Here is a 12,451-nt window from a genome sequence, read left to right on the forward strand (position 1 = left end):
GGGCCCATGGTGGAAGGGAATAGTGGGATTTTGCTGCAATGCCCACCCTCGTTCTGATTTGAGGACAGAAGAGACCAAGAGAATGAAGGCTGAGCAGAGCTGCTACCCCTGGGCAGATAGCGAGGTAAGAATAGGCCTTACCTGACTGCAGCAAGCCGGCACCCCGGTCCTTGACCCCAAAGTGCTGCTGGATGTCCAGAAGAACACCTGGAGGGGAGACAGAGGGTGCTTACTGCAAAGTCTAATGCAAGGGTATTCCCATTAGCTGCCCCGGTCTCAGACCAGCCTGGCCCATCTCCCACATTCCTGCCCTGATGTGACCTCCACTTTGCCTAGGCTATCCAGACCACTGGGAAGCTTGGGGTGTCAGCCTCCCCTCCTCTACTTTCCATGCTCAGCCTGGGCATGAGATCCACTCATCAGCCATGGCAGGAGCCTGAAGTATAAAAGCAGAGCAAGGCTCTCCTGTGGTTACCCCATACGACTGACCTCTGCCTTGCCTGTGCTCCACCCTGGGTGAGAGAGCAGGACCTGAACCATAGGCCTGGGTCCTGTTCTCTGCCATTCACAAAGTCCCCAGCTAAAGAGCAAAGTGCAGCCACAGCCAGTTGTGGAGACAACCGGTGACTAGAAACGAGGACCAAGTGGCTTAAGGCAACATTCACACACATGCACACATGCACACATGCACGCACGCACGCACGCACGCACGCACGTGCACACACACACACACACCACTCATGCCAGCTGCCCTCATGACCAGGACTCCAGTTCCCAGACACAGAAAGCAGGCCTCAGGGAAACAGGTCCTAGAGGCCATGACTGCTCCCCCCGCAACTCTACCCCCTCACACTCCCCACCCCCCACCCCCACCCCCCACCCCCACCCCCGTCTACCACCTTTGCTCTCCACTAGGGCTCTGACCGTCAACAGAAGCTAAAGAAAACCTACAAATCATCCACTGCTGATAGACAGAGCCACAGCTGCGCTACAGACCCCAGATCACTTCTGTAGCTCTTAGTCAAGTCTCCAGAGTCAGCAGCCCCAGTAGCTTAGCCCAGGGCCCCACTGGGCTTATCTCTGTGGACAGAAGGACCACCAGGCCACAGTTCTTTACCACAGAGAAGGGGTTAGAGAGAGAAGAGGAAGAGACGACGCCCTGCCTTCAAGAGCTGCCCACACGGGGAGCAGAGGCCCTTGGGGACCCTGGAGCTTTTCTCTGACAATAACAGCATTACTGGTGACTGGCGGTTTGTGTTGCTGGGTGTGAAATACCATACAGCCCTGTGAGACCGCACTGTTATCCCACTGGACAGGTGAAGAAACTGAGGCACAGGAGATTGAACCATAAGCTCAAAGTCACCAACATGGAAGGAGGAGTCAGGGATTGCTGAGCACTGTGTCTGAGTCTAGTATGACAGATGGAGTGGGGGCACCAAATGTCATTGTCCCTCTTTAGGCCCTTCTGGGAAGCTGAGGGATCTCGCCGGCTATAGGGCCAGGCCTGGCTGGTAGCTGGCAGCCTGACAGTCGGGAGAAAGCATCTTCCTCTCTAATTCCCTGAGTGGATTCTCCATAATTACGCTAATGAAGAGGCAGTGTGAGGTCTAGCTAATGACTTAATAACCAAGGTCTAATGGGGCAATGCCCCTGCCACAAAGCTGCAGAGTAGGAGCTAGGCCTGCAGACGGACAGAGTCACTATGCGGGACCAGAGAAGCCCTGACCAGTCTCAGAGGCCAAGAGGCAATGCCAACGGGCTCAACCTTGGGGAACTGTCCACACTCACCTCGCAGGCCCTAGCCCATCCCTCCTGAACCACACCTCTCTCTCTCAGTCACTGTTACCTGTGAATCCACAGTGTACAAGCCCTTCCTCAGGTCACAGACAACAGGTCCACAGCTCTGCCAACCCTGCCCTCCTGTCCCATTTCCTGGATGGCAGCCCCTCTCACACTACCCAATGCCTGCTTCCACACTCCAAACGCCTCTTCTCCAGCTTGGCCTTGGCTCACTCTACCGATCGCTGCCCTCCTTCAAGATTGGCTCCCACGCCGCCTCTTCTAAGCAGTCTTCCCTATTTCTCCCTCTTCTGCCAGGCTCAGTCAGTCACTGCCCAGTGTCTCCTGGTCCATCCTGATATTAGCGCCAACCCCAAGGATGGGTCAGGATGAGTTCGTTCAGTGGGGAAGACACACCACACGGGTCGTAGGGGTACTCCGGGGACCCACTGTGACTGGGAGCTAATGCCATTAGTAATTGCTTCCTGGTAAGTTCTGGTATGGAGAGGCTCTCAGGGCAAATCTGAACACACGCGCCTGGTGTTCAAGTTGCCACCTCCATTCTGCACATGAATAAACCAAGGGTAAGGGGGAGGAAGCCACTGACACACACCACCTCAGGCTCTGGACATGAGCTTTGAAACCAGGTCTTGAAATACGGAAGGGAAAAAAAAAGCAAGCTTTGTTTCTGTCAATGGACTCTCATAACAGATAGCTTCTGTGAGCAAAGGTCAAGGCAGGGGGTCTCCACAGAGCACACAAGCCCTGGCGGCTGCAGCAGACACAAAGGGGGAACCGGTCACTTCAGCTCTGACAGCATCCACCAAAGGAGGCATCAGACTCCCCAGGGTGAAGACTCTGTCCCAAGGCTGCTCCCCATGGCAGGTGCCCCTCATAAACCCCAGGCTGTCCTGTGGGGTTCCCACAACCCCCTCAAGTTCAATTCATTTGCTAGCACAGCTCATAGAACTCAGGGGGAACACGTGTGCTCAAGCACACACCACACACACACACACACACCACACACACACACACACACATACACACACACACACACACACACACACACGTCTATGACAAAGATTTCAGAGTACACATAGAACAATGCCTGCATTGAGACATGTGGGGAGGGGCATGGGGCCTCCTCACCTCCTAAAACATCACCTTGCAGGAACCTTCCAGCACCCCTGCTCTCCAGTCGTTTGGGATTTTTGTGGAGGCCTTGTTATATAGGCCTGATTCATTGAACCCTTGACCAGTGGTAATCAGCTCAGTCCCCGGCTCCTCCCTCTTCTGTCCCAGCTTTCCAACCTTGCCTTCAGTGACCAGCCCCTATACTGAGGCTCCCTGGGGGCAGGACCGCCAGCCAACTCATTAGCATGCCGAATATGCTAATCCTTTCGAAGAAAATTGCAATGATTTTGGTGAAAAGTAAAGAGGCTCTCTTGCTGTCCTCTGCCCTGCCTCTTCCTGCTTCATATTTATCCCCTAGCTCAGGGCCCAGCACAGAGCTGGTCCCCAGGGACAGTAAGGGGCGGGATGGATATAGATTGATAGGTGGTCATGGGTAGGGCATAGGCCATGGGGAGCCTATAACAAGGACAGCCTCAGAGCTGGGTAGATAAAGGATGGGTATCAGGAGGGAATGGGAGAATGAACTGGCCCTCTTCACCCCACCACCCATCCTGAGTCTGTGGCTGTCTGCCCACCACCAAAGGAAGGGCCTGGGTCTAAAGTTATGAGAGCCCTCTTTCAGGGAAGGAAGTTGTATCAAAACCTGTAAAACCTTCCAGCTAGTCACTCCCTACCCAGTGGTTTTCCAGCTTGACATTTGCCTCTGCTTCCAGGAAGCTTTCCCTGACTTCTCCATTCTCCACACGCAGATAGGTATCCAAGGTCCCCAGGAACTCTAGGGAAGTTTAGAAGCCAGGGTACAGGAAGTTTGGAGTCCCCTCTGCCACCTGCCCTAAAGCTGTGGGTGGAAGGCCCGAGTAACCTTGTTGTAGAGCAGAGACTTCATCAAAAGGGGTCAGGCCCCTCGGAGCCTTTCTAGGTCATTTTCTGTCTTTCCGGCCTGGGGAGAGGCAGGAGAACAGGATCCCGATAGCCACTGGCATGGGAAGCATGTGTCACAGCAGCTCATAGCTGGCTCACATTTTCCTCTGGGCTCCAGCCTGGCGCAGGCACATACATCCTCTCTTTTCTACCACAGCCTTACATTGACTCTTTCCTGGAGGCTGAGGTTTGCTGGGTCACAGGATGGGCCTCAGGCCCAGGAGCAGCTTCCCACAGCTCAGGCCAAGCCCGGCCCCCTGGCCCACCAGTTCCAGCCAGGGAGGGGACAAGGTGGGGTTCCCACCCCAGTATGGTTCCCACCTATTCTAGCCTGAGGCCAGCCTCTCCAGGAAGCCACCCCACCCACATCCACAAGGGCCACAGGGTCTCTATCCCCAAGGACACATACTCTGGAATAGCAGAATCCCTGAATTCTCAAATCCATTCACAGCCATCACACCCCTCACAAATCTCTGAGGGAAGGCTCTCCTTTCCTCATAGGATCCTGCATCTGTCAGCCTCTATCTGGTACCTCCTTCACAGGAGCAGCTCTTGAATTCCACCCCCCCCAAGGATCTGGGAATGTGGCTCAATTGCTAGGCTGCCTGCCTAGCACTCACTATGCTCCGATTCTGATTCCCACCACCTCATATACTAAGTGTGGTGGTGCATGATGCCTCTAGTCCATCATTCAAGAGGTAAAGAGACAGGAGGATCAGAAGTTCAAGATATCTTTGGCTATATCGCAAGTTCAAGGCCAGCCTGGGCTACATGTGACCTCCAAACAAAACAAGACAAAAATAGAGTTCTGCTCTCCAAATTGTGTCCTCACTCAGGGTGGACAACCCAGAGTGACTTACCCCAGACTCTCCTCTCATCCTTCAGCTTCCCAGCTTCTCTTTCCACAGCTGCCAGCTGGCTCCATCCCTAAGCAGCACCGCTGAACAACACCCAGGCTTCCGTGGCAGTCGCCTGTAGTCCTTCTTACCACCCTCAATCCCATGAATAAGCCCCGGGATCCTCAGCCTAGCCGGCAGCTTCCCTGCGTCTAGCCCTTGCTTGCCCCTGTTCACCATTCCTGCAGCCAGACCTCACCAGCATTTAGCAATCGCTGACTAGGTTCCAGGTGAATAAGGCTCTAGAACCCTCAAGGCTATTCCTGGACTCAAGAGGCTGCTGCTGCAGCCTGGTGGAGGTCAGCTCTGGCCATGCCTCAGAATCACCCACAACTTCCTCAAGACCTGCTGACTCAGCCTCTGGCTGGGTGATACTACAACAGACAAGAGCAAGGTGAAGAGTGCTCACCATGTGCCAGGTCCAGCTCTGAGAGTATTGCTGTCCCTGGCTGCTCGGAGCCTTCTGAGGTTCTCCATCGCTGCCTGAATAAAGCTTAGGTGTCCAGCACTAAAGACTTCTGTGATCTGACCTGACTTGGCATGCATGCACACACACATGCACACACACATACACACACACAGAGCACTAAGCTCTAGTTGTGACCACTCACTTCTCTGGACCCCCATTTCTTTCCTGAATAAACAGACAGAAGGGAGGAACTAGGCTGGCCACAAACCTGCCCAAGACTTTTAGTCACTTTTAGAGAGGGTGCCTGCTCTACAATACGGCCTCCCTCACCAGGCCTGGCGGTATATACCTGTAAGCCCACTTACTTGGGAGGCTGGTGCAGGAAGATTAAAAGTTTAAAGCCAACCCAGAAACTTAGACAGTGTCTCAAAATAAAAGTAAAAAGAGAGCCAGGCATGCTGGTTAATGCCTTTAATCTCAGCACTCGAGAGGCAGACAGGCAGGTGGATCTCTGAGTTTGAAGGCAGCCTAGTCTACAGCCAGGGAGAGACACCGTCTAAAACAAAAGTACAAAGAGGGCTGAGGGTGTGGCTCAGCGACAGAGCACTTGCCTAGCACGTACAAGCTCCAGGTTGACTGCCCAGGACCAAGAATCTATAAACACACTGTCCAGAAGCCACTGGCCAGGCAAATGAGAAGCCCCTGTGACTACCCACTTCACAGCCAGTACTGCCCCTGTGCCCCTTCCGGGGATGTCCAGTACTATCTGTTAAGATCCACTTTATCCTCCCAAGTCCAGAACCAAGGTCCCATCCAACAGAGTATCCTTTCTGCCTCTGAGGCTCTTGGTGAGGTACAGCCTGTGACCCTCAGAGGACCCTAGAGTTGGACACCCTCTAGCCCTACTCATATTCCAGCTGTGCCAGAGAGGCTCCTGGTGAAGCCCATCATGGTCAGTAGCTCCAAGAGACCAACCCCTAACCCAGGATGCCAGGCCTCCTCCAGCTAATCCCATCCTGTTGATGCCAGAGTCCTCAAAAGGCCAAATGTAAGAAAAGACCACATTGCTGGGTGCAGTGGTGTACCCCTTTAAACCCAACCTGCTCTACGAGCATCCCCACCCCCCAAGAAGGAAAAGAAAAAGGCCACACTGCCCTTGGGAGCCCTCCATGCCTTAGGCAGCCTCGGATACAAGGCCAAGACAGAGTGACCTTGAAGGCTCCTCCTGCTTAGTTATCCAGAACAGTCCATGTGGTACTCAAACCTGTCCCCCAAGCCACATTCACCTGCCTTAGCCTCTCCTGAAGCAGCGGTCAGCTTAGCGGAATTCTCAGAAGCATGGACTCCAGGGTCAGACCATCTGGGTTTAAATCCTAGCTTTTCTACCTTCCCTACTGTGTGACCTTAGGAAAGCTACTTAACTTCTCTGAGGTAGTTTCCATTTTTATGACTTGATTTTGCTTCCCATGACTATTAGGAGGCTTGAGCAGGTTAATCCATTTGAAATGTTTAGAACAGAGTCTGCACATGGTAGGTACTCCATACATATCATATGGGTCATCCCTGACCAAAGTGGGGCAGGATGCAGCCCCAGCCCAGACAACTGACCTTTCAGTTTTCTTTTCTCTGAAATGAGGCAGATACCTGGAAAAGCAGGCCCTAGAGATCTGAAGGGATGTACCATACTGCCCTCAGCCAGTCCCTCTCAGAAACCTGGTCCTTGTGTGGTGGCCTCGGCATTGGCTCCCTGTGGGAGTATTTCCCATCCAGTGCTTGGCAGCTTTCTACCCTGGTAATTATAGGGGCTCAAGAGCCTGGATCTGGGTGGCTATGGCCAGGAAGCCACAGCCTGGGGACCCAGCCCAGATGCACACACACACTCTCAGACCAACCCCTGCCTTGTCCTTCAGGACCAAGCTGACCAACACATCTGCCCCCTTCTTAGCACCTCAGTTGCGGATTTAAAAGGTGGCCGAGCATCCCGACACATCTTCACTGGGTGTGTTCTAACTCACATATGTAAAGCCTGCTTCTTCAACACCATCCTGCAAAGCTAGGCCATTAACATCCGGACAGTCGAGGGTGATTTTTGGCTGGGACCATGTTGGTAAGGAGCCCCAGCTTGGAAGTGTTGGCCCCCTTAGGAAAACCCCTTCCTTCTCTAGAGACCTGCCACAGACCTCCAAGAGCTCTGAGGATGCCCCTCCTCATCAAACTCCTGCCAGGGTGGGTGGGACCAGCCACTGGCCTGTGGTTCTACTCTATCATTTGGGGCTGCCTTTCCTGGAACCAGACTCAGCCTTAGCAATTTAGGGGCACTGCATAGCCACTCCTTTCCAGCTCAGCCACACAGCCCTGGCCTGGCCCGGCACCTCCCCAGATCACCAGGGGCCAGGGACAAGGTGGCCACAGCCTTATCTTGACCCTCAGAGGTGTGGGCGGTATGACCATCAGAGGTGATATGAGGCCAAGGAGTGGGGCAGAGAATATAAGGAAGAGATAAGGGGCCTGAACTGTGTGGGCTTGAGCCCATACACCCTCAACTTTCTGTGTCCTGCACCACTGGCCACAGGGCCTGGGGGACTTCTGCCTCCATATCTCAGAAGGACATGGGGCAATAGCCAAGGACCAAGCAGGTTTGGGCTGAGTTGGCTTCCAACCTCCAGGGCTTTGCCTGGGCTCATATTGTCAACCCAAGTCTCCCCTGGACACCCACACCAGTTGTCCTCACATGCTTGACAGAAGCCACCCCCTTGTCCAGGCCCTCTCAGTCAAATCCTGATCCTTGCCTGGGAGTCTCACTAAACAGACCACAGCTGGATGCAGGGAGACCCGACCAAGGTCTGTCGCTGAGCTGAGGGCAGAGGGGAGGTAAGAGACCAGAACTGTGTCCCCTGTACCCCCAGATCGGGCAGTGCCTTATCTTTGCTGGCTCACTCCTGCCTAGCCAACAGGAGAGGACTGGATTTCGAGCAGACCAGCTCTCTATTTCACAGGATCTCACTGCAGGGCCAGGGCTGCCTTATCCACAGGTGAGACAGGGAAAGCCACCACTGTGCCCTCCCAAATGCCCTCCTAAATGCCCAGAAGTGGCTCCACCTGGGGTGAGGTGATCCCCATTGTCCAGGCCGAAGGCTGACTGGACAGACAAGGGCAGGCTTGCCCCACTTCCTCTCATTTCCAGGAAATGCCAGCCCAGAGGTTCATTGTGCACCGTGGCCAGGATAAAAGGGCAGAATCCACCAAGCCATGGCCATAGAGAGCCAAGCCTCTGAACATGTCCTTCATGGTCGTGCCCCTCCCCCCCATCCAGCTAGCCTATCCCATCCCAAAGATGGTGTTCTGGGGCTGGCAGAGCTGGATCATCTAACTGCTACCCAGGCCTGGACCAGCCTTCTGTGCACACTGGGATCACAGATATGTCAGCCTCTTGAGGCTGGAAGGAGATAGTGGCCCTGTCGAAGGGACATGTACCATGATGGAAGCAAAAAAGAAGGCAGAGCTATGTATGTATGGCTCAGCAGGTAAGGGTGCTGACCCCGAGCCCGATGACCTGCATTCGATCTCTGGCATCCGCATGGTGGAAGGAAAGAATCAATTTCCACAGGTCGTCCTCTGACTTCCACAGGCATGCTACGGCATGGGTGCACATAGGATAAATAAATGTAAGTTTTTTAATTAAATAAAATAACTAAAACCCAGAACAGGACTGAGGATGTAGCTCAGTTGGTAGAGTGCTTGCCTAGGGCGATGAAGCCCTGGGTTGGGTCCCCAGTACGACCTAAACCAGGGATGGCAGCACATGCCTATAATTCCAGCACTGGGGAGGTAGAGGCAGGAGGATAAGGAGTTCAAAGTCACCCTCAGCTAGCTAGCAGGTTTAACACCAGCCTGGGCTGCATGAGATTCTGTCTCAAAAAGCGGGGGGAGGGGGTTGCTGGAGAGATTGCTCAGCGATTGAGAGCACATGTTGCTCTTGCATTGCAGAGGACCCGGGTTCAGTTCCCAGCACCCACATAATGACGCACAAGCATCTCTAACTCCAGCTCCAGCGTATCTGATTCCCTCTTCTTACCCCCCCAGGGCGTGAGGCATATGAGGTACATGCAGGAAAAAAAAAAAAAACTCATAAAATAACTACCTCTAAAATTTTTAAAAATAAAGTAAAGATCCACAGGGAAACAGAGGCCAGAGACTGCAGCGCCTGGGGACCGTGACTGATGGTCCCAGGACGGGGAGGTCCAGGGAGAGCCAGGACCAGCAGACAAGCATTTCTTGGAGTGGCACAACAGGAAGGACAGAATCATTGACTATAGATTCAGGGATCAGAGACACCTTGAGTCACCCAGCAAAGATGGTGAGCTCTGGTAAAGCCAGTAAGTAGCAGGACATTTAGCCCAGGAGCCACTCAGAGCCTGGGGATGGGGCCAGTATTCAGTGTGCCTCCTTATCTCTGTCTATCCTCAAGATTTCAGGCCCCCACACCCAGGCAGAAACAAAAGCCACTTCCTCTGGCTGAAGGCTCTGGGGAAGGGTGAGGGTCTCCCCCTCTCCAAACAGCTCCATCTATCCACAGCAGCCTCCCTCTCAGACCAGACTGTGACCAGAAGCCCTTGCAGCCTTCCTGCCCCAACCACAAAACGGGACGTTGAGGCCTAGTCAGAGCTGGGAGGGGCCCTGGGTACTTCCTCGGAGAGGTACTGACCTCTGAGAGGTCAGCAGTAGAGGGACTAGCAGGAGGAACAGGAAGAGCCTTGAGGAGGAGACAGGGGCATGGGGCTGGATGGCTGGCCCTGAGTCACCTGGCATTCCCGGACTCTGAAGCTCACCTGGGCACGGCTGCCAGACGGTGCTCTGGTCACCACACCCAGATCACTAGTGGGGATTTCCCCACAGTGCGGACATGGCCAGGTGAACTATCAGGACAGGGTTACCCAAGGTGGTAAGGACCATGTGTATCCTTAGGGTGACCATCTCTATCCAGAGTGGCAGTCAGAGAATTACAAGACCCTGAAGTGTGGCTTGATACCCTGGGCCTCAGTTTCCCCATATATCTTCCCTAAACAGACTCAACTAGACAGAGGAACAAAGAGCTAGGAGGAGAGTCAGCCCCAGCCTGGCACCACAGCTCAGGACCCAGCCCTCAGGCTCAGGGGAAGCTCTATGCCTGCCAGGCTTGTGTTTCTGGCGGGGTCCCTGTGCTCATCACTCCTTCTGGGCTTGTGTTAGTGAGTGGTTGCCATGGATACTGGTCTCAGCTTCTTTGGCAGAAAAGGACTCCCCCAGGGCAAGGCTCTGTCTCTCCTCACCAGCCCCCACAATGACGACCAACTCCAGGTTGGGGAAAGTGCCACAGGCTGGATCAAAGGGACAGAAAATAGGTCTTGAGAAGGGCAAAGGTGCTCCTAAGAAGTTGGGGAAGGATGTTGGTTATCAAATAGTCACTCATCAACCACAATTAGAGCCCAGGCCAGCAGCCCTCTTTGGTTGGGCCTGCTTCCAGGAGCCAAACAAGTATGACCATCCTTGGAAGATGGGAGCCGAGGGGCAGAGGTCACTCTAGCTCCAGGAAGCAAAGCCAGAAAGGGAACTTTCTTCCTGGCCTGGAAGCCACAGGTGCCTCGGTTCTCCTTTTCCCTGTCCGTACAAGAAGGTGGAGGGAAGGATTTAGACCAGGTTGCTGGGCTCGGTGTTATCCAAGTGAAGCAGTACTGTTGGAGCAGAGAATGGGGGCCCAGCCCTCCTCCCCAAGTATGAGGCTGGCTGCCCTTAGGGGGTTCCCATGGGGATGAGAGCCCATAATTACCTGGATCACTGGGTGGCGCTGGGAATGCTAGCAAAGAGGCAGAAGCCAGGACAGAGACCAACCCTGGTGCAGAAGGGAGGGGCTCTCACAAAGGTATCCCAAAGGACAGCCTGAAAGGGACTGTCATACACAGAGAGAATGAGGAAGGACATGCTGGTTAGGGGCACAGCTTGGGCCTCTGCATGAAAGCGCAGACAGCTGACACTTCGTGAAGCCCTCCCAGGTATCTGGCCTCCACCCAGGTGCTGTGGGTACATTCTCATTCATTCCATACCAGCCCAGGTGGAGGGAGTACTTGGCCCACAGAAGCCTCAGACGATGGCGGCAAGGTCACACAACTAGCCAGCTGGCAGACTGATGCAGCTGGATACAAACTCTGGTGGCAAAGACCCTAACCCTGCACTGTGTCCTCCTGCGACCCCTGCCACGGTGAGTCTGACCCCGGCTGTGCTGGTAAATCCAAATCATCCAATGACTTGGAAGATGATACGAAAAGAAATGCAAAATATCCCAGAATAACATAACAAATCTGTTGGACAAATTTATTAATTAGGGCTGTGGAGACAGCTTGGCCTGGTAAAGTGCTTGAGGCATGAAGGCCTGAAGCATGAGGACCTGTCCTTAGAACCGGGGGGAAGGGGGGGGTGGACAGGGGGGCGGGGGGGAGTCAGGTCTCAGGCCACTGAGATGATTGGAGAATAAGGGCTTTCGCTGTCGAGACTAATGACCTGAGTCCAATTCCCAGGACTCCTGGTGGAAGGAGACCGTTCTGTTAGCTGTCCTCAGACCTCTATACCCACCCACATATAAAACAAATAGTTTTTAGAAAGCCAGGCTCAACAACATGCAATTGTGCTTATATGTGCTTATAATCACAGTACTGGGGAGGAAGAGACAGGCGACTCCATAGAACTCACTAGCTAGCCAGTCAAGCCTAATCAGCAAGCTCCAGGCCTTTAAAAAAAACAGAGTGGACAGTTGCTGAGGAACCACACCTGAGGCTGACTGCTGGCTTCCACACCCACCCACATTCATATATACACTCCCAGGAACATACAAATGATACATACAAATACACATACATACAAATGTATGTGTACAAATTTGTACACATACAAATGAAATCTATGAATTGCACCTGTTTCGTTTTTGTCCGAAGACCAGACATTTTTGGCATTCATATTTAGCTGGCATTATACTCCTCTGGACAGAACTGGCTATGCTACGAGAAAACAGAACTGTACAGGAGAGATGTAAAGAAGAGCAGGAACTCCCCATGCTTTGATGAGGTTGCTGGGGCCAGACTGTGAGGTTCTTAAGGGCCAAGTGGGCACAAACATCAAAAGTGCCCACACAGCCCAGCATCTGCATGACTGCCTCTGACCCAGCAGGGCCAGCAGGCGACAGGTGGACTCGGGTCCTGGCACAAGACCTTGAAAGCCACAGTGGTCACCATAGAGATTGTAAATATTCCTAAAAACTGAACTCGGGGGCAGGGGGGAGGGA

At 53.6% G+C, this 12,451-nt stretch overlaps 1 protein-coding gene across 2 annotated transcripts in view; it reads right to left on the minus strand.

The window, feature by feature from the left end:
- Spns2 (SPNS lysolipid transporter 2, sphingosine-1-phosphate) overlaps positions 1–12,451 on the minus strand; it is a 37,943-nt gene that overhangs the window by 22,839 nt on the left and 2,653 nt on the right. For both annotated transcript variants that reach the window (XR_006074722.2, XM_076542839.1), the window contains exon 2: positions 142–207. Coding sequence is in view for 1 of the 2 variants with exons in the window: in XM_076542839.1 (XP_076398954.1) it covers positions 142–207 (66 nt within the window). In the remaining variant the exon portion in view is untranslated. The remainder of the gene's footprint in view (positions 1–141; positions 208–12,451) is intronic.

The sequence above is a fragment of the Peromyscus maniculatus genome, chromosome 8 (assembly GCF_049852395.1).
Source record: "Peromyscus maniculatus bairdii isolate BWxNUB_F1_BW_parent chromosome 8, HU_Pman_BW_mat_3.1, whole genome shotgun sequence".
Classification (NCBI taxonomy): domain Eukaryota; kingdom Metazoa; phylum Chordata; class Mammalia; order Rodentia; family Cricetidae; genus Peromyscus; species Peromyscus maniculatus.